This window comes from Malus domestica, chromosome 15 (genome assembly GCF_042453785.1).
Source record: "Malus domestica chromosome 15, GDT2T_hap1".
Classification (NCBI taxonomy): Eukaryota; Viridiplantae; Streptophyta; class Magnoliopsida; order Rosales; family Rosaceae; genus Malus; species Malus domestica.
In genome coordinates, this window is record NC_091675.1 from 49,142,786 (window position 1) to 49,165,300 (window position 22,515).

Genomic DNA, 22,515 nt, shown 5'->3' on the forward strand with positions numbered 1-22,515 from the left:
AAATATGTTGATGTTGCGTTGGGTGCACTGTTGACTTCTCGACCTTGCGATTTTGGCTGAGGAAGGAACACGTCTCAACCTTCAAGTTCTAGAGCCTGAAGACAAAGTTGCTAGTCTTGCGAAGTTCACGGATCGTCGGCATCAGATTCGGTCACGGTGATTATATTCGTAAGAGTAAAAGCACGTCGAACCAGCTCCAAACTATACGGACACAAGTACTCAAAAGAGATCTATGTCTTGATGGTGAATGTGGTTCGACTGTCAGAATGCTGAACTCTAAAACTTACTGTGCGGAGCCCAGTAATCTGTAACACCTCATTTCGCCGAGAAGACTAAAGAGATGACATCTCCCAATAAGGATTTGAAAACCCTTTTCGACCGAGACTTGGATAGATAACCAGTCGACCTCGACGTAGTGCTATTTATCCAAACTGAAGATGTCACTAGTGGCCTTCACAGTGCTGTTTATCCAAACTGAAGATGTGTCGGCGAAGAAGATAATAAAAATCTCAAGATGTTTGAGAGGTTTCACGTAGAGCGAGGGTTTACACAGGACAATTTTGTGTGTTGAATTAGAGGAGCTTTTGCATGTTACACATCGTCTTATATTTATAGCAGGGAGGTCTCCTTCATACTCTTTAGCTGCGACCTGCCAATACGTTTTCCAAATTGCACCCGTCTCTCTATGATGCAATCGGAATATTCTTGATATACCACCAGTGACCAAACCAAATCCCTTTTGATCTCCTTGTGAACTTAAATTTCTTGATAGAAATTCAACGCTTATGTCGAGCCCAATAACGTGGCCTTCCAATAATATTAAAACAACTCATCCAACCATGATATCTAATTCCACACACTTCAAAATGCAATGCTAATTGCAAGCAGATTGCAATATCACCTCACTTGTCATTATCACATCACATTATTTTTACTTCATCATTATCCCATACATGCATGAAGATCATGCATCCTAACAATTCTGATCAAACCCATGCTGCTCCAACCCGATGACAAGAATCCCAATCCCATTCGAACTACACCGCTTGCTTGAGGATATAATCTACATCCTATCTATCATGCTTAAGAATATGATAATTCATATTAAAAGATAATTATTATGATAAAAATCATAATATTATCATTTAACAATAACAAAATTATCTTCATTTTTTCATCCAAAGGTTGGGAGCTATGCTCACTCAATGACCTTAATTACACGGGCCGATGATGTAATTTTTGGGTCCAAACAATACCCCAATCCAGTAAACATGTTTCTACAGCTTGTGCAATTACCTCATCACGAGTGGGAACCACTTGAAAATTTATGAATCTTTTTTGTAACACCCAATCTTTGTCAATGAAATGTGCAGTAAGACACATATATCCAAGATTCTAAATAGAAGTCCACAAGTCAGTTGTGAGACTCACTCGCGAATTTGAAGATTCAACATCTCCTTTAGTTTTTTTCTTTCCTCTGCATACAATTGGACACAATCTTTTGTAGTTGTTGTACAACAGTTTAAATCTTGGTTGTGCAGTATTCATATATGTTTTGAAGCCTTCCTTCTCCACAAAGCTAAATGGTAATTCATCAACAATAATCATTCTAGCAAAGAGTTTTCGGCAATGCTCTTGGTCAAATTTCCAATTAGAAAGAGACTCTGCTGTTGTAAAAGACAAGAGTTGTTGTTTCTTGTCCCCTTTATAAGGGTACTTCTTACACTTCTTTGTATGCCTTTTAGTGTAGTGGTTCCATTGGTGCTAGAACATGCAAATATTTTCTTACAATAGGTGCATTAATTGTGCCTTAGCAATCCTACTTCCATCCGCATTTAGAAATCCTTCATAATGTGCCCAAACTTTAGACTTGGGTTCATTTACTCTTTTGCGTTTAGATGGTGTTAAAATGCATGAAATAAACATGTTGAAATAATGGTGTTGGATGACTAGTGAAATTAGGCTAGTCAACTTTCTTGTTCAAAGTTAGGCAAGTTAGGTTAGTCAAGCAAGATAGGTAAGTTAGGCAAAATTAGGCTTATGATCTTTTTCTTCCCTATATATATGTTTCATCTTGTAATTGTTTCATTAAGCAAATATACATCAAAATTCAATATGGTATCAGAGCTGTGATCTGGGAAAAACCATAAAACACAGCTCTAAAGCAGCCACGAGGTCAACCATTCTAGGCATGGCCTCTCATTCAAAATGGGAAAATCCCAACCACCCGCTCTATCTCCACCACTCGGATCAACCTGGTGCAATCCTCGTACCACAACCATTGGTGGAAGACAACTACAACACATGGGTTCAATCCATGAGTATGGCTTTAACGGTCAAGAACAAACTTGGTTTTGTTGATGGAACGATCAACAAACCAAGTGAGGATAATTTTGAGGAGCTGCAGCAATGGAATCGCTGCAACAACTTGGTCAAGACATGGCTACTAGGCTCCATGTCAAAGGAGATTTCAGGGAGTGTCATCAACTACAAGGATGCTCGACAAATGTGGACCGATCTGCAGGAGAGGTTCTCACATGTGAATATAGTTCAGCTGTTCCATGTTGAGAACGAGATCCATGATTGCGTCCAAAGCAATATGAGTGTAAGTTCTTACTTCACTAAACTTAAAAGTTTATGGGATGAACGTGATACTTTGGGTTCCATTCCAGCATGCAGTTGTGGAACAAAGAATGAGATGAACTCATATGTTGAAACTCAGAAAACCATGAAGTTCCTTATGGGGCTGAACGAATCGTACGCTACGGTTCGAAGCAATACTCTTCTTCTTGAACCACTGCCTACGGTGAACAAGGCATATGCGTTGGTCCTTCGACATGAACGCCAGGCAGAGGTTTCCAATAGGAAAATCACACAACTAGAAACTGCTGTCTTTGCAGTGAAGAATCTGTCGCGAGAACCTACACCTGAAGACAAGGAGATGCGATGTGGAAAGTGCAATAAAACCAATCACATCACCAAAAATTGTCGTGCACATCTCAAGTGCACTTTTTGCGGATGGAAAGGCCACACGTTCGATTTCTGTCGAAAACGGAAAGCAGCCACAGAGACCGAATCCAATCGTCTCTTTTCTTCAAAAGGGAATCAAGTTTCACAAAGTAACAAGCAAGAGACAGTGCCTAATTTCCCGTTCTCTCAGGAGGACTGCAAGCAAATCCTTCAGATGTTGAACAAGAACAAATCATCATTTGCCAATCAAGTCAGTAATCTTCCTAGTCATGAAGAACTTTCAGGTAAAGCCTTCTCTTTTTCATGTAAAGGAACCAAAAGTATTTGGATCCTGGACAGTGGTGCCACGGATCACATAGTTTGCAGTCCTAGTCTCCTTACACACTCACGAGCTGTTGAAAATCATACAGTTGAACTGCCAAATGGTTCCGTTGCCAAAGTCACTCACATTGGACAAGTTGTTTTCTCTCATAATCTTATCCTTGAAAATGTCCTATGTGTGCCGTTCTTTAGGTTGAATTTAATATCTATCAGTAAACTAGCCTATGATTCCTTATATGTCACCATTTTCTTCACCCAATTTTGTGTCATTCAGGACCTTCGCTCGGGGAAGATGATTGGGACAGGAACTGAAAGGGATGGACTTTACTACCTCGACCCATCAAAGAAAGGAACATGCAACAATATTCAAACCGTCTCACCAAAGCTTTGGCACCAACGCCTAGGACACCCATCTCATAAAGTCACTTCGTTAGTACCTTTATTTAACAATAAGGCTTGTGATTTGGAAAAATGTTTAATTTGCCCATTGGCCAAACAAACAAGATCACCCTTTCCTTTGAGCTCTATTTCTACCAAATCATGTTTTGAATTATTACATATTGATATTTGGGGTGGTTATCAAGTTGCTTCTATTTCAGGTGCCAAGTATTTCCTTACCATCGTAGATGACTACACTAGAAGCACTTGGGTTTATTTGATGAAACATAAATCTGACACAAAAGACATTTTAGTCGGATTCATTCAAATGATTGAGACTCAATTCAATACCAGAGTTCAAATCATACGAAGTGACAATGGCCCTGAGTTTAAGCTTGAGCAATTTTATGCTCTCAAAGGCATCATACATCAATCTAGTTGTGTCAACACACCACAACAAAATGGTGTTGCCGAACGTAAACACCGGCATTTGCTCAATGTTGCTCGGGTTTTGCTCTTTCAAGCTCGTTTGCCAAAACGTTTTTGGGGGGATGCAATCTTAACCTCAGCCTACCTCATCAATAGAACACCCACTCCACTTCTCCAAGGTAAAACACCTTACGAAAAACTGTTTCACAAAGCACCTAACTATTCCCATTTAAAGGTTTTCGGTAGTTTATGTTTTGCTTCTACACACGCCCAAAGGCCCTCTAAATTCGACCCCCGTGCAATCCAATGCATTTTTCTTGGGTATCCTTATGGTCAAAAGGGTTATAAATTGTTTGATATAAAACACAATAAGACTTTTGTTTCTAGGGATGTTGTTTTTTTTAAGATCATTTTCCATTCCAAAATCATACCACTTCCGCTGCCCCGTCTCCATCAAACATTACACCCTCACCCATCACATTTGACTTGACCTCTCCCATTGAGTCGCACTCAAGCCTTGCACCCGAAGAAATAAACATCACCTCTCCCACACTTGCCGACATCACACCACTCTCATCTCCTTTACCTACTACAACTCCACCACCAGATACCTTATCAACACCTTCACATACCCTACACTCTTCACCACCTCCAACCACTCAATCACCAGACCAACCACCTCCACTCCGTCGTAGCACTCGACCGACCAAAACTTCCACATTTTTGCAGGACTTTCATGTTGAGGTGGCCCTCCCTTCCCGTGTTGCTCCCACATCTTCCACAAGCATGGTTCAGTCATCAGGTACATCTCACCCCATATCTCGTTATTTATCTTATGACCATGTATCCCCCACTCACAAAACCTTTCTCACCACCCTCACCATTATCAAAGAACCCACCAGTTTTTCGCAAGCTGTTCAGGATCCAAAATGGCGTGACGCCATGCAAAAAGAGATTGTTGCCCTTCATGACAATCGCACTTGGACTCTTGTGCCCTTACCACCTCATAAACATCCCATCGGTTGCAAATGGATCTATAAGGTGAAGCTTAAACCTGACGGCAGTGTTGAACGCTACAAAGCTCGTCTCGTTGCTAAAGGCTACAGTCAAATTGAGGGGCTTGATTATCGGGAAACTTTTGCTCCAGTTGCCAAGCTCACCACCGTCCGCGTCCTCCTGAGTATTGCCTCCATACGAGGCTGGCATCTTCATCAACTTGATGTGAACAACGCATTTTTGCATGGTGACTTATACGAGGAGGTTTATATGTCCTTGCCTCCTGGGTTCGGACGAAAGGGGGAGACACGAGTATGCAAATTACACAAATCCATTTATGGTTTAAAACAGGCCTCGAGACAATGGTTTATCAAGCTGTCTAGTGCTCTCAAGACTGCTGGTTTTCATCAATCATGGTCAGATTACTCATTGTTCGTCCGAAACCGTCAAGGCAGTTTTATGGCATTACTTGTGTATGTTGATGACGTGATACTTGCAGGTAACAATTTGAGAGAAATTGAAGAGACTAAACTCTTCCTTTCCCAACATTTTAAACTAAAGGATTTGGGAAAACTCAAATACTTTTTGGGGATAGAAGTTGCAAGATCTAAACAAGGGATTGCCTTGTGCCAACGCAAATATGCGTTGGAGATACTAGAAGATGCTGGGTTCCTTGGTGCGAAGCCCTCACGATTACCAATGGAACCAAACATGTCCCTTACACAAACTGATGGGACGCTCCTACATGATCCTTCTTCATACAGGCGACTCGTAGGGAGGCTGATTTACTTAACCATCACGCGGCCTGACCTGACTTATGTGGTTAATATGTTGAGCCAATTCATGGACAAGCCACGACAACCACACCTTGAAGCGGTGCATAAGGTTCTCAGGTACATCAAACAATCTCCTGGACATGGAATTCTTTTGCCTTCTACAGGTTCACTACAATTACAAGCCTTTTGTGATGCTGATTGGGCTCGGTGTAAAGACACTAGAAGGTCAATAATCGGTTATTGTATCTTCCTTGGACAAGCACCGATATCTTGGAAAACGAAGAAACAAAGCACAATATCTCATTCTAGTGCAGAGGCAGAATACCGTTCTATGGCTACTACTTGTTGTGAAGTTATATGGCTAAGAAACATTTTGAAGGACTTGTAAGTAAATCATGCACAACCAGTCACAATGTTTTGTGATAATCAAGCTGCCATGCACATTGCTTCGAACCCAGTGTTTCATGAACGAACGAAGCATATAGAGATAGACTGTCACCTAGTACGTGAGAAGATTCAAATGGGAATGGTGCAAACAGCTTACATACGGACCTCGAATCAACCTGCAGACTTGTTCACCAAACCACTAAGCTCGGCACAATTTGAGGTCTTAATTAGCAAGTTGGGTGTCATCGACATTCACACTCCAACTTGAGGGGGAGTGTTAAAATGCATGAAATAAACATGTTGAAATAATGGTGTTGGATGACTAGTGAAATTAGGCTAGTCAACTTTCTTGTTCAAAGTTAGGCAAGTTAGGTTAGTCAAGCAAGATAGGTAAGTTAGGCAAAATTAGGCTTATGATCTTTTTCTTCCCTATATATATGTTTCATCTTGTAATTGTTTCATTAAGCAAATATACATCAAAATTCAATAGATGGTATCTAAGGTTTAATTGTAGCATTTTGAGGCTCTACAAGAGCAGCTGGCAAAGGCTCTCTTGGAGTGGTTGTCTGATTATGTTCTACCATATATGACAATCAAATGGACATGAACAATTAATACATGAAACAAAATAAAAATATTAGCATATGACAACAAAAATAGTTGATAGGAAGTAACATAAATATATAAGACAGAAAGACGTCAAAATTTTAATTAAGTTTGTATAATCATACATGAGGAACTAAGTAATTGAGATTTTATCAGATATGTATGCATGATTACCTAGAATACTTCTTTTCTTTTATTTTTTTAATAATTCTTTCTTCACTTTCATGCGATATGATTCGAAAGAGCTCCCTAATCAAACTTGCAGTGTATTATATTATATTATGTAATATATATGTATATTATATATATGATTAAACCACTAGGTCCATTGATCAAGGAGAAAAGGCTTACTAAATTTTGGCACATTTTATTTACACACTCAAGAGAGAGTGCGTGACATAAATTCTGGCACATATGTGATAGTGTAAATCATTATTAGATTGTATTTGGAATATTAGAAGATCTTATTCCTTTATGATTGTATTAATTGCAAAGCAAGAAATCCCTCTTAGTTTAATATAAATAAAGGCACATGTGATGGAATGTACACATCCCAGATATTCCCCAACTCTCTTTTTCTCTATTTGCAACGCATTTATGTAAAATATGTCACAACAACTTGAACTTTTCTAGGTTTAGCCATTTAGAACTACGGTTTAGTGATATTCTTTTTTGAATCAAATTATTATGGCTAGTTCATTGTGAGGCTTAACTCATTCCCCATTCATAAGGTAGATAAAATTGTATAGATTAAAAATTTCACTGAGTTTCATGATGGCCCCTTTTCAAGGGCGTTCTTATACTTTCTCACAATTTGTTGCCTCCACTAGTACAAAAACATGTTTGCGCGACGAAAACTTGCGCGACGCATAAAATTAAGTCGCGCAAAGCCGTTTTGCGCGACGTAGGTGTACGTACGTCGCGCAAAACGGCTTTGCGCGACGTTAGTTTGCGCAACGAAGGACTACATCGCGGAAAGCCGTTTTGAGCGACGTAGGTGTACGTACGTCGCGCAAAACGGCTTTGCGCGACGTAGTCATTCGTCGCGCAAACGTTTGGCGCCAAACCCTAAGAATTTACCGCTTTTTCCCACCTTTGCGCGACGCATGCCCACCTACGTCGCACAAAACAACTTTGCGCGACATAGGTGGGCATGCGTCGCGCAAAGTCACCAACTTTTTTTTCTTTTCATTTGATCTGTTTGGGAGGCAGAAACTACATACCCAGTTGCAGCAGCTACCTCCATCGCCCATCTCTCTCTTCAAAACAAGTTTGACGGTTGGATCGTTGAAACTAGTTTCGTACAATGCGTATCTCAATAAAACGTTAGATTCCCTAACACTTCGATTTTATTTATACTTTCATCAAGTATAACATAAGATTTTGTGGTATCCACTTGTGTAAATATTTTAAATTGACAATCGAATTAGTTCCTTGTATTCATATAGGATCCAGGAGTGTAGCTGTAAAAAATCATCAAAATCGGAGTTAAAATAACCGTTAAATTGTGATTTTTTCGTTTATAACCGTCGAAAAGTTTTGTCCCGTTACATGATCTCTGAAGGTTTGTTTTTTGCGATTTTTTTCGTATGCGATCTCGATGCATATACAAACAAGTTTGACGGTTGGATCGTTGAAACTAGTTTCGTACAATGCATATCTCAATAAAACGTTAGATTCCATAACACTTCGATTTTATTTATACTTTCATCAAGTATAACATAAGATTTTGTGGTATCCACTTGTGTAAATATTTTAAATTGATAATCGAATTAGTTCCTTGTATTCATATAGGATCCAGGAGTGTAGCTGTAAAAAATCATCAAAATCGGAGTTAAAATAACCGTTAAATTGTGATTTTTTCGTTTATAACCGTCGAAAAGTTTTGTCCCGTTACATGATCTCTGAAGGTTTGTTTTTTGCGATTTTTTTCGTATGCGATCTCAATGCATATACAAACAAGTTTGACGGTTGGATCGTTGAAACTAGTTTCGTACAATGCGTATCTCAATAAAACGTTAGATTCCCTAACACTTCGATTTTATTTATACTTTCATCAAGTATAACATAAGATTTTGTGGTATCCACTTGTGTAAATATTTTAAATTGACAATCGAATTAGTTCCTTGTATTCATATAGGATCCAGGAGTGTAGCTGTAAAAAATCATCAAAATCGGAGTTTAAATAACCGTTAAATTGTGATTTTTTCGTTTATAACCGTCGAAACGTTTTGTCCCGTTACATGATCTCTGAAGGTTTGTTTTTTGCGATTTTTTTCGTATGCGATCTCGATGCATATACAAACAAGTTTGACGGTTGGATCGTTGAAACTAGTTTCGTACAATGTGTATCTCAATAAAACGTTAGATTCCCTAACACTTCGATTTTATTTATACTTTCATCAAGTATAACATAAGATTTTGTGGTATCCACTTGTGTAAATATTTTAAATTGACAATCGAATTAGTTCCTTGTATTCATATAGGATCCAGGAGTGTAGCTGTAAAAAATCATCAAAATCGGAGTTAAAATAACCGTTAAATTGTGATTTTTTCGTTTATAACCGTCGAAAAGTTTTGTCCCGTTACATGATCTCTGAAGGTTTGTTTTTTGCGATTTTTTTCGTATGCGATCTCGATACATATACAAACACGTTTGACGCTTGGATCGTTGAAACTAGTTTCGTACAATGCATATCTCAATAAAACGTTAGATTCCATAACGCTTCGATTTTATTTATACTTTCATCAAGTATAACATAAGATTTTGTGGTATCCACTTGTGTAAATATTTTAAATTGACAATCGAATTAGTTCCTTGTATTCATATAGGATCCAGGAGTGTAGCTGTAAAAAATCATCAAAATCGGAGTTAAAATAACCGTTAAATTGTGATTTTTTCGTTTATAACCGTCAAAAAGTTTTGTCCCGTTACATGATCTCTGAAGGTTTGTTTTTTGCGATTTTTTTCGTATGCGATCTCGATGCATATACAAACAAGTTTGACGGTTGGATCGTTGAAACTAGTTTCGTACAATGCGTATCTCAATAAAACGTTAGATTCCCTAACACTTCGATTTTATTTATACTTTCATCAAGTATAACATAAGATTTTGTGGTATCCACTTGTGTAAATATTTTAAATTGACAATCGAATTAGTTCCTTGTATTCATATAGGATCCAGGAGTGTAGCTGTAAAAAATCATCAAAATCGGAGTTAAAATAACCGTTAAATTGTGATTTTTTCGTTTATAACCGTCGAAAAGTTTTGTCCCGTTACATGATCTCTGAAGGTTTGTTTTTTGCGATTTTTTTCGTATGCGATCTCGATGCATATACAAACAAGTTTGACGGTTGGATCGTTGAAACTAGTTTCGTACAATGCGTATCTCAATAAAACGTTAGATTCCCTAACACTTCGATTTTATTTATACTTTCATCAAGTATAACATAAGATTTTGTGATATCCACTTGTGTAAAATATTTTAAATTGACGATCGAATCAATTCGTTGTATTCATGTAGGATCAAGGGGTGTAACTGTAAAAAATCATCAAAATCGAAGTTTAAACTACCGTTAAATCGTGATTTTTCGTTTATAACCGTCGAAAAGTTTTGTCCCATTACTTGATCTCTGAACCTTTTTTTTTTTCGATTTTTTGTATGTGTGATCTCGAAGCATATACAAACAAGTTTGACGGTTGAATCGTTGAAATTAGTTTCGTACAATACGTATCGCATCAAGTTAAATGGTATATATATTTATTAAGTAATTTAAATTTAAATTTTTTTTACGTATAACACTTAAGAAATTAAATGATATGTATATTTATTAAATAGCTACCAATTTATTAGTCAGGTTTTTATTAGAAAAATATATTATTGTGAGTTTTATGTAAAAAAAAAAATTTAAAATGAGTAAAGCCACATTTTCAGTAATTTTTATAATTATTTTTTTTAATTAAAAATACCTTGCGCGACGTGAATTGTATACCTTCGTCGCGCAAGTTTTGATAATTTTGGCGCAAGTATTAAAAATAAGCGCCAGTTTTGATAATTTTGGACTAAATATTCCCACGCCCTCCTCTTCCCAGACCCCTTCTCTCTCTCTCTCTCACTCGGTCTCTCTCTTCCGTAGCCTTCCTCCTCTTCCCAGACCCCTTTTCTCACTCTATAATTTCCCTCAAATCTGCTTTCTTTGCTGAAAAGGTAGCTAATCTGCTTTCTTTGCTGAAAGGGTAGCTATCGTATTGTTCTGCACCGTCGCCTGCACCACCGTCTCAGAAAAGTGAGCCAAAATCTCGCGAGAATCAGGCTGCACACGAGCGGATCCAAAGGCCAAACCTCCGATCTTGAAGTCGACACACCCAGAGGTAAAAATTTCTCATCCTCTCTCTTCGATTTCAGAATACTGTTATAGTTGGAGCCCCGACCCTCATTTTGAAATTAATCACTGAGATTTGATGAAAAAAAGAATATTAATTCATATGTATAAGTAGTTGAAAATTTTACATATTTGGTGGTTGAAATGATAAAAATGATCGATTGTGGTGTTTAGTTATGTCATTTTTAGTAGCAAAGTTTTGGACTTCTGAATGCAATAATGTTACTTGTTTCTCAAAATAGAATCACTGAGATTAGATGAAAAGGTGGTTTAGTTAGAAGAGTTGGATTATAGAAGCGAATCTGCTTTCTTTGCTGAAAGGGTAGCTATCGTATTGTTCTGCACTCTAGTAGTTTTAACTTTTAACTATTGAATTTTAGTATTCAAAGTGGAGCAGTTGGTTCATTATGCCTCTTCCATGTCATTGCTTGGATCCTAAATCTTCCAATTTGTTGCAGCGTCCTTCTACCAGAATAGTTTTCCATTTTCAATGACCCTAATTTTTGCCTACTTTGCTTAAAGAAGACTATACAATTGTTTGTCCTAAATCCTGAAAGGTCGCTAAATTTTAAATACCCGTCTACATTTCTTAAAACATGATTTAATGGATGGAAGGTTAGAGGTGGTAAAAGGTGCAAAATAGTAGTTTTAATTCATTCTTGTGTTTCCAGATTGCAGCAGTCTCCTAATCTATTGGCTTTCGGTTCGCTGGTAATGTGATGTTGTCTCTGTCTTGGCTTGAAGTATCTCACTCATATGTATTCAATCTGAAAAGGTAATCCTAACTCTTGTTATTGTTTTCAACAACCCAACTTTTGCCAATTTTTGCTTTAGAGTGCTGCTTCTGTATTGTATTGGTATTAAGCTGTTAAAGTTTATTTATTTGAACTGAGGTATTCTATTTTGTTCTTTGAACCTCCATTATTTACTGAAGGATTATGCATCTTTTTTTGCTTTCTTGTTTAGTACATACACTTGCTCATAAGTTGTTTTTTCTCTGTTCTGAATTTATCTCCTTCATGCATCTCTTCTCTCATTGCATTTGCATGGGTGGTGACCTTTAAGTACCTTTTCGTATGCATTTAGTAATAAAAAGGAATTGGGTTTTTTTAGTTTATGGGATTGTGTAGGTACATTCTTGGACTTTAGAATTGGTTTTAGTGAATTGGGTTTTATTTGGTTTTGTGCAGGGAGAGCTTGTGTGTGCTTTAGGAGGAGCTGTGGCATCCACATCTCTTCTTGGAGTTCCTCTTGGACATAACTCCTCGTTTCTTCAAGGGCCGACCTTTGCACCTCCAAGGATTATCTCAATTAGTAGCAAACTTTTGCTTCTCAAAACATTCAGTTTCGAGAAGATTGGCTGCCTTGCTCGTGTTCTCATTATAATTTTTGTCCACAGGAGAGGTCAATTCTTTGAAGGAGGAAGTGACAACCCTAAGAGGTCAGGTTGCGGCCCAGGGCGAGAGGATGAATATGATTCTTCAGGCCTTAGCGATGTCCGGCCTCCAAATCCCGACGATGCCAGCACCTAATGTTGCTCCACCTTCGACTTCCCAGCCATTTCGCCCAGACGATACCGAGTAGCATGATGTATTAAACTTAGAAGACTTGTAGTTTTTTATTTTTTTGTTCGGACAAACGTACATTTTCATATATTCTATAATTAATTACTTTTTCTTGGTTTATTAATTATTGTTTAGCATTTAATTATAATATTCAATAATTTAATTATAATATTTATTAAAAATTAAATAAAAAAATATAAATGACACAAAAAAAAAAAAAAACTTTGCGCGACGCAGGACCTCCCTACGTCGCGCAAAGTAGCTTTGCGCGACGTAGGGATGTCTTGCGTCGCGCAAACCCTTCCTTCACTGCCTTCGCGCGACGGTTCTTGCGCGACGAAGGTTCATTTCGCTAATTTTTGGGCGACGTATTTTTGACTTTGCGCGACGACGGTAATAGTGCTCCGTTTAAACTGTGAATTCAAATGGTAAATTGTGAAACAACATGAAGCCTTTGTGAATATTCTCGAACGGAATCAATGTTTTGAGATTTCCTTTTCACCCTTTGGAATAAATTGATACAAAACAAAAAATAAAAAATAACACACCACTTTCTAGCAATGGCTAGCGAGCAGTGCACCCAAATGGGCAAATTAGGCTTTGACAATCAACTGTATTATATAAGAACCAATATTACTTGGACAGATGAAATGAAAGTTCATTCATTCATATTTTATTATTTACAACGTCGTTTCCTTCAAATGAACCTTGCTGCATAAAGTCAACTCCAAAATCCAAAAGTAACATATGATGTAGCAGCTTAAAGAGAAACTTTTCATTTAGCTTAGAATACAGATGGTATGTCACATGACGTTATATGAGTAGAGGAATGTTTTATTTTTTATGTTACTAGTTTTTTAACACAAGTATCTCAACACTTGTATAATGATACATGATATGTTATACCGTGTTTCGCGCACACTGAAAAACCTCTCTAGTTTAAGGGAATACACAAGCATGACCAAGTTCTATGCTCTTAGATGTTGGACAAGTAGACAATTTACAGTGGTCATAGTCTTGTGTACCCCACCAAGAAATGCTTACCTCGTTTATGGTTAAACATATGTATATAAGCACCCCCATAAAAGCCACTCCAGCATCTAGGGCAGCAGAAAGAACATAATTGTACCTCTGCCACCACTTCTTTCTGTATCTGAAAACAAAGTAATTGAAAACGATTCCGACCACAATCCAGCTGTTAAAGTTCACAGTTGTAGCTGGTGGCATCACCGCGGTTGATCCGAAAAGCACTGGAAGGTTGATGTAGGCGATCCATTTCTGCCTGGGGAAAGCTCTGTGAAACAACCATACTATGACAGGTCCGAGTGCACCTACCAGAAAGAACCAGTTGAGTCCTCCGTAGAGTCCGCGGGAACCGAAGATTCGTTTCGGTCCAACCAGACCCCAAATCACAGATGCATTGAAGAAGACACTATCACCAGGACAAGTCCAAGGACTAGTGTCAGGGAGTAATTCAGTATTGCAAATATTTTTCACTGTAGTTAGAAGCCACCATGCTGTCCCAATATTGACGGTTCCGGCTACTACAGTTCCTACGCACTTATAATGGGAGGAAAAAGAAAATTACAAATCAAGAGTTAGATAGTAGCTGAATATTTTCCACAGCGTAGCATTTCAACATTTCAACTAGGAAACAGATTATTGGTATCGAATACTAATTTACAATACCTAACATGTACACTGTTGGTATTAATTTGGTAAGATATATTGTCAGACATTCATGTTGGTACGTGATAATATAAAAAATAATAATAATATCCACATTCTTACCAGATACCGTAGATGTATATGATCGATACTAATTCATGTTATAATACCACTTTAAACACGCACATCCAATTCATGTTATAATATATATACATGTGCATGTTGTCGAGAGTTGTTTGCTGATCAGATTAGATGGTACAAATAGTTTTATTGGTGTTCATTTTTATTATACATGTGTAAAATCTGATTCAGGTAATTTGAATAAGTGGAATATACAATATTTAGTTATTTACTAAGTATAAGTAATTTATAGTATGATCGTATCCAATAAGTAAATTGTACAAGAAGAAGAATATATATATACATACCTGAACTAAGAACATGGATATGGGCGGAATCTTCATGTAATGGCCTAACTTAAAATCACTCAAAAATGAAATTGCCTGTGCCATACTTATGTATCCATATGTTTTGAAGCATACATTGGCTATAGGATAGCCAGGCAATATCAAACCCATGACGTACTCCGTGATGATGTTTAGTCCCGGTGTCTAAAAAATTAGAAAAGAGATGAGATTCTTAGATTCATGATCTCAAATTATGGACCATGGATATGGATGCATTTTTGCTCACCACCCTCAAGTGTGTAAATGTTCACTACCCTATATCACCATTGGATGAGTTTAAACTTTGAGATTTGTGTCTATCCACTACATAGATCTCTAAATTTAAACTTATCTAACGGTGATAAATACGGTGGTAGCAAAAATAGTCCCCATATATATGTGTGCGCACATCTATTACAAAGTGTATCAAAGGATTAATCTTATGTGTCTCCATGGCAAAACTGATTTTTGCAAAAAAAGAAATTATAAATTTATTATAAAGAGAAACTAGGAGTGTCAAAAATTAATATCCAGTATCCATGAATTATTGCAACAAGTGTGACCAAAAGAAGGATTGAGGTTCAAGAGTTCAATACTTACCACATTTGTTGTGGCAGTTATTATGCTGATTGGAAGGGTGAAAATCAATGCAATTCCTGCAGCAAAAATGAGTCCCCACCATGGCATTTGCACCTCATCTTTCATGAAAATGCACAATGCTAGAGAAAGTACCAACGACACCACAAGCAAAATATGAAACCACCAGCTGGGTATGTCCCTGTATTTCCTCATTAATTTGGTGTGTATATCTATCTTTCCACTATATGACGATTGGTATCGTTCATATATGTCCCTGTTAGAAGAATATCATTCATATTACCGTCACAATTAAAAAAAATTCCACAATTAGAACTAGTAACAGTACATTTATCTTCCCAAAAAATAAATAAATAATTATTGAAAGTTTGAATCAATAGAGGACAATTCGGGAACCTTGTATGTATATAATTAGAGAAATCCTAAGGAGCCTTGGGACTCTCCATGAACTTTCTGACACTTTACGTTTTTTGTACAATATTTTATAATGTTGGCACTTGAATTGTGCCCAAAATATGAGGTAGCAAAGAGTCCCACTTTTAAAATAGTCTCCTTAGCATTTCTTATGTAATTATAAGAAGATAAATCACTCTCTATATTACTAATTGAATTTAATGAAAACTAATGAAAATGGTTTGAAAACTTTGAGTTTTAACGATACAGACAAAATAAAGAGTAAAGTGAATATTATCATAATTAACTTTTTAGTGTAAATTGTGACTTTTTGTTAAAGTGAACAGTACCGGGATTCGTTAAAGTTACCTTGAATTTATGGTGGAACATTCTTTAAAAAATTAGATTGATATTTTTATAAAACAATTTTTCATTACAAATAAGCACTAAAATTGAATTTGGATTTTGATCCTTTAATTAGGTACATTATTTGAATATGCTATGCGGGTAGAGAAGGAGACATAGATACAGACGTTGGTACATTTTACCTGTTAGTGTACCAACATATGAATATGAACTTACAAAAGTACCTACGAAATACGCAAAATAATACCCTAATTCAAGGGTCAAAATAAAAATTCAATCTCATACTTGGGCTTAAGTAATTAAACAATTATATCTCAAGATGAAAACCCAAACTATAACTCAATAGAAAACAAAAATTGAACAAGATATAAGAGATGGTTACTGACACTTCAAAATAGTTATCATACACTATATATATATATATATATATATATATATATATATATATATATATTATTGTATTGATAATGAAGTGATGAGTGTTGCATGATGACTATTTTAAAGACAATGAGAACTACCACTTAAAGGTTTGGATAACTCTATTTGTGAAGTAATATTATTTAGACACGAGCACACTCTGCAATACAAATGGGTTCCACATAAAATGATAAGACACACCTTTATTAGAAATTGTCTCAGCTTCTATTTGTGTGTAATGTTAATAAAAAAACACACATCATGAGTAAACTTAAGGTCATTTAAATTATTTACTTACCTTCCATTGAAGAGAGCCACATGAGTGAGGGTCGATACAACAGCAGCAAAACCAAGGCCATATGTTAGGGCAAAAAATACACTCAAGTTTATGAATCCTTGTTTTTCATAGGCAGGCATGTCAATCTGAAACCGGTCATTCACAATGCCTTTGACATTATATATTTGGCCGTCGGAATCAAACAAGTGCGAAGAGAAGATTGCAAAATTCCTTGCATTGTACAAGTTGAGTTTCCAGTATGAAATTGGAATGATGACGTACATGATGATGATGTATCCGACGGTGATATTGACAATGGCAAAGAAGGGGCTGATCAAAGGGCTCCCCAAGTAAGAGGATATGACCGACCAATCTAGGGTAAATGCCCCAACGCCAAGCCCACGGAAGCCTGAGCCAATTTGCTGAGCTCTTATGGACTTGGGGTAAATCCAACAGATCCATGAAATTATTGAGAGAGTTGTGAAGAGGTAGCCCGGCACTAGGTACCAAGAGAAGCTGCACACCAGTGCTATCAAAAAGAATTTCCCTCTCGACATTCGATTGTTGTCTTTCTCATGCAGAGCCCTTCATGTTCATGCATATTGTACGTAGAAATCAAAGTCAAATAACAATTCATAAATATACGTTGTCTTAAAACCGCAATAAAATGCATTGACATTGCAATTAACATTGGCTTCCTTAAAAAGGTGAATTATTTTAAAAGGCATATGAGCATCAAGTAGGAGCTAAATAAATATGCATATATAAACTAGCTACCTACTAATTTATATACATTGTTTTTGAAAAAATAATTTACACCAAGGAATGGAATATTTAAGTTAAGCCACACAATGTGTCAAGCAATATAAATTGGTGTCAAAATTATCATCTATGAAAGACGAACTTAAGACCTCTACTTAAGTACAAGTTGAGAGAAATACTAAGAACAAAAAATAAACTAATATACAGGCAAGCTCTAGGTACGATGTAATAGTTCGTTTGTGATTTAAAATATGGACACTTTGGATGCGGTCCCTAGCTATCAATATTCTTTGATTGAAACCTTGTCTGTTTTTAGTTTTTTATCGAAGTCTCTGACATTAATGTAATAGTGTAAGTTACTATATTTTTTAAATTAAAAATTAAAAATTGAAATCTGTATTTGTTTATATTAATGAGATTTTAAATAAAACCTAGAATTTGTGGGATTAAAAATAATAAAATATAAATTATACTATCTATTATATTTTGTGTGTGTGTGTGTTTGCATGTGTGTAAATATGGGTACATTCATCAAAATTAACAAAAAAAAAATTATTGTACCAAAACATGGATACATTCTTCAAAACACAGGAAAAAAAAAGAAGATATTAGGCTTACTAACATAAGTAAATTTCTTTGATTAAATTTGACATAGATACATTCTTAAATCAACGAAAAAATAATGTACATATATAAGTTTTAAAAATGTATTAAAAAAATTGAATGGATTTTATATTAAAAAATTGGGTACATTTTATATAAAAAATTTGTACATTTTATTTTAAAAAAATGGTATATTTTACATATAACAAATTGATATATTTAAGAATGGGTACATTTAAAATTAAAAAAAATAGACATGGATCCTCTCCGGATCCAATTGTCCTAATCCACCAAATCCATTTATCCGAGTCATTGAAATTTTATCCAATGACTAAAGTTATTATAACTTTTAAAGTGGGCCCTTGTTTGCAGCCGTTGGATCAAATTTCAATGGCCCAGATACATGAATTTGGTGGATTAGGACAACTGGATCCGGAGAGGATCCGTGTCAAAAAAAAAATGAAAATTATATGAATGGGTACATTTAAGATTAAAAAATTGAAATATTTTTATAAAAAAAACTAATGGGTACAAACTTATTCGAATTTTTTTTTTTTTTTTGTGGAAATGTTTGAATTGAAAATTAATTAGGAGTTTAATAGAGGTGTGAGTATATATTACAACCCTAAATCAATTACTAATTATTTTTGTTTAAAAAAATATGTAACAAACATGTAAATTCATTATCACATAAATGCTAGGGATTTCAATCAAAATTTGAAAACTAATAAGGTCTCAGTTAATGAACATTGATAACTATGGACTGAATACTAATTTTTCCTTTAAAGTAATATATCAGTTTACCTTTTGATATGAAAACAAATATTACACACATTATTTGTTTACCCTATAATATTGTTTATCAAATAATAGAATACCCTTAACAAAAATCCTTTTCTTGCTAAAGTCCTATTGAACCATTGACCTTCAAATTTAAGTTTTTCTTTGTTGGAGGTTTAGCCCCATTGTTAACCACACACAACAACAAAAAATGATACGTATTCAAGGGATCCGTGTAAATTTGTACTGCCCGTACGTACGACTATATATCCCATTAATTCAATAAATTATATTTTTATGACAAATAATGGGGACAAACAGTTGTTGCATCATAAAATATGCAGTTGTTGCACAAAAATATAGTCTCTCAATATTTTTGTTTTCCATTACATGCGTGTACCAAATTTGTGTGTACCATTGTGGATGTATGCACCAAATTTGTAAACTCTTTATTTTCATTATGGAAATCTAGCAAATATACACACATCTCATAACCTCACAAAATAGTTTCCTTGATTATAATTTTTCAAGGAAATGAGTTGTGCACACCTATTTTCTCATTCTCCACATTTTTGTTGGTTTTTGTTCATTTGTTACGCCTGATTTATAAAATACAAGAATTAAACAGGATTGTGCAAAAATAAAAAAGTGTATGAAAATCAATTCTCCCTTGTAAATATGTACGGAGATGGAATATACCAATAACTTATTGAGTCTGTCACACAGAGAATTGAAATTATAATTTCCTTTTATGATAAATTACCTGAACAAAGAAACCTGAACGAGACTGCTAGGCCACCACATCGCCCCCGGATCAACCACGTACTTTCTGATAATACCAGCCCACCCATACCCCAATACCTGCAGTACTTATTTACCATAAATTTAACATTTAACCCCCTCACTCCCACAAAATTACTTATATTTGTAGTTAATTACTACTAATATAATGAGCGATACTATCATACTAGAGAGATCATTGACTTGAACCATGTTTTATAGACGTGATGTGGCAATTGACAATTGAATTCGTGTTTAAATCATTATCCAACCATTAAGCGTCACATCCTATGAAGAAATTGGGTTCTCATCCATCTTTTTGCTACTTCATTGATTAAAACCTTATTCATTTTCAATTTTTGATCAAGGTCCTTAGATTTTAATAAACATCATTAATTATTTCAATAATAAAATATTTTTTATTTCTAAATATATTCATTTAGTGTTAGAAATGTTACATTTTATATATTTATATTTATGGCTAAATTTTTTATTATATATTTTTATTTTTAGTTTGTACCCATTTTTAATTTGCAACCATTTTTTAATTTGCACAAATTTTCTTTTCAGTTTTAATTTGTACCCATATATTAATTTCTTTTTGTGCCCATATTTTTTTTAAGTTTTATTTGTATTTGTACCCATATTTTTAAATTTGTTTATACCCATTTTTAATTGTGCTGAATTTACCCATGCTCATTATACTTATTTATTTTATGCTTTAAAATATATCAGTAGTTATTTTTTAAAATATGTTAATGTGGGTACATTATTTTCTTGCTATAATTTTGTGAAGGAAAATATTACTCTAATAATTATTTTTAAGTATTTATTATATTTTGAAAATATTATTTGAATTTGTTTAAATTTCATAATTTATGGGACATTAAATGCATAATACATGAGTTAAATCTCTTAAATGATGTTAAGGATCTCGATCAAAATATTTAAACAAACTAGAGTTTAGTCTAACAATTAGGTGAGTATGGACTGAAACCAAAATAATCCAAATATAAAACATGATCAACGTATAGCATTTTCCAACAATTTTTTCCTAATCTAATTATCTGCATGCAGTATGTCCGTACCTGTGTGGTAATCACAAGTGCCCAACTTGCAAAGAAGGATATCTTCCTACCGTAAAACGCTTTGATTATAGTCACAATATTAACCGCATACGCCGGTCCGCTACCAAACCCGGCTCCGGCGTTTGCAAATATTGAAATCAGCACGTGCTCTTTTACGTTAAATTCCCCCGGGTTCAACGAGTATGACTTCCCACGAATCCAAACCTTTCTCCTCGGCAGCGTCCTAGCCATGAACCGTCCGATCGGCAGACTCGCCACCTGCACGGAGATCATCGATATCACAAGCGGCTCCGTGCGGTAAGAGAAGAAGGTGTTGAGGAATGAGAGTAGAATGCACGAGAGCATGCCTATAGTCCACATCCGGAACGTCCATACGGGGAGGGAACTGTCGTCCTCGTTGGAGACCGTCAGTCGGACCTGCTCAACTGATGACACGTCATCGTCGTTCTCACTCTCATCGAGCTTAGTTTTAGCAGCGGCCTCCACTTCTAGGGTGGTGACCTGGGTGCCCATGGGGGAAGATAGGGATGGAGAGTAGAGAGATTTTTGGAGGCAGTGTGTGTGTCAAGGGTTTGGATGGTGAGTGTATGAATGGAAAATGAAGGGTTTTTAAAAGTGCTTTTACAGTTTATTTACAAAATTTGCCATTTTGGATTTGGTCATCGACATTGGTTGCCGGCCGGTATTGACAAGAAATACATAAAGGAGTGACGATTCCAAATTAAATAAATTCCGTTTTGATGTGGACATTATCGATACTTTCATCTATATATGATTACGATACTCATTAAGCAAACGAACAAAGAAATTAAGGTCCCATTTCATATTACATTTTTTTCACCAAAAATTGCTTCACTTTAAAAAGTAGAGTTGAACTTTAATGAAAACTTTAATGAATATTCTTAATTCATGTAATAGTAATACCCTCATTAATTGTTAAACTTGACATTTCCTTGTACATACATATAAAACTTAGAGAACAAAATGACCACCTACCAATACAACCATTAATCTTACATCACCATTGCCACTATCACCACAATTGTTGCCAACAACATCACCATCGACGCTGCAACCACCACTACCCCCACCACAACCACAACGACCAAAACCACCACCATAGTTGTTGTTAATGTCATCATAATTGTGACCATCGCCGCCACCACCATCACAACCACTACCATTACCACAACCACAACCACAACCATAACCTCCACCATAACCACCACTACTACTATCACTGCCTCTACCACCATTGTAACCTCTGCACCCTCCAACCACCACACCCCTTTTTTTTTTTAGTACATCGATATTTTTACACTAAGGGAATGGAGAGTTCGGCAAAACCACACAAGGGGCAGCTTAATTTGGTATCGAATTCATCATCCACAAGATTCAAACCTAAGACTTCTCACTTTCAAGTGAAGAGGAATATTAGCACTACTAATCTACCATAACAATTGTTGTTGCCACCATCACTATCGCTAGCCTAACTCATCACTGCCACTACTATTGTCATCGCCATC

At 35.8% G+C, this 22,515-nt stretch overlaps 2 protein-coding genes and 1 long non-coding RNA gene across 3 annotated transcripts; 2 read left to right on the top strand and 1 right to left on the bottom strand.

Annotated features, from left to right (window-relative positions):
- Positions 1-2,191: 2,191 nt before the first annotated feature.
- On the top strand, positions 2,192-3,603 carry LOC108172992 (uncharacterized). Its single transcript, XM_029093526.2, has 2 exons — positions 2,192-3,254; positions 3,566-3,603. Exons 1-2 carry the CDS (start codon positions 2,192-2,194, stop codon positions 3,601-3,603), a joined length of 1,101 nt encoding a protein of 366 aa, XP_028949359.1.
- A 7,281-nt stretch (positions 3,604-10,884) lies between these two features.
- LOC103402022 (uncharacterized) lies at positions 10,885-12,932 on the top strand. The gene is made up of 3 exons (XR_524001.4): positions 10,885-11,236; positions 11,919-12,022; positions 12,438-12,932. It is a non-coding gene; the product is annotated as an uncharacterized lncRNA (long non-coding RNA).
- Positions 12,933-13,565: 633 nt separating this feature from the next.
- LOC103402068 (oligopeptide transporter 2-like) lies at positions 13,566-21,580 on the bottom strand. The gene is made up of 6 exons (XM_008340817.4): positions 20,990-21,580; positions 19,885-19,982; positions 16,998-17,561; positions 15,527-15,779; positions 14,909-15,091; positions 13,566-14,372 (listed from the first exon to the last, which is right to left on the bottom strand). The coding sequence occupies exons 1-6, from the start codon at positions 21,500-21,502 to the stop codon at positions 13,752-13,754; spliced, it is 2,232 nt and encodes a 743-aa protein (XP_008339039.3). The 5' UTR covers positions 21,503-21,580; the 3' UTR covers positions 13,566-13,751.
- Between the last annotated feature and the right edge of the window lie 935 nt (positions 21,581-22,515).

Bases quoted from the DNA above. Each gene is read 5' to 3' on its own strand.
- LOC108172992 (XM_029093526.2), top strand. From the start codon at position 2,192: ATGGCCTCTCATTCAAAATGGGAAAATCCCAACCACCCGCTCTATCTC. The intron at 3,255-3,565 runs GTAAAGCCTTCT...TGTGTCATTCAG, and splicing joins TAGTCATGAAGAACTTTCAG to GACCTTCGCTCGGGGAAGAT.
- LOC103402068 (XM_008340817.4), bottom strand. From the start codon at position 21,502: ATGGGCACCCAGGTCACCACCCTAGAAGTGGAGGCCGCTGCTAAAACT. The intron at 19,983-20,989 runs GTACGGACATAC...TAAGTACTGCAG, and splicing joins CACTTGTGATTACCACACAG to GTATTGGGGTATGGGTGGGC. The intron at 17,562-19,884 runs GTAATTTATCAT...ATGAACATGAAG, and splicing joins GTTCAGGTTTCTTTGTTCAG to GGCTCTGCATGAGAAAGACA.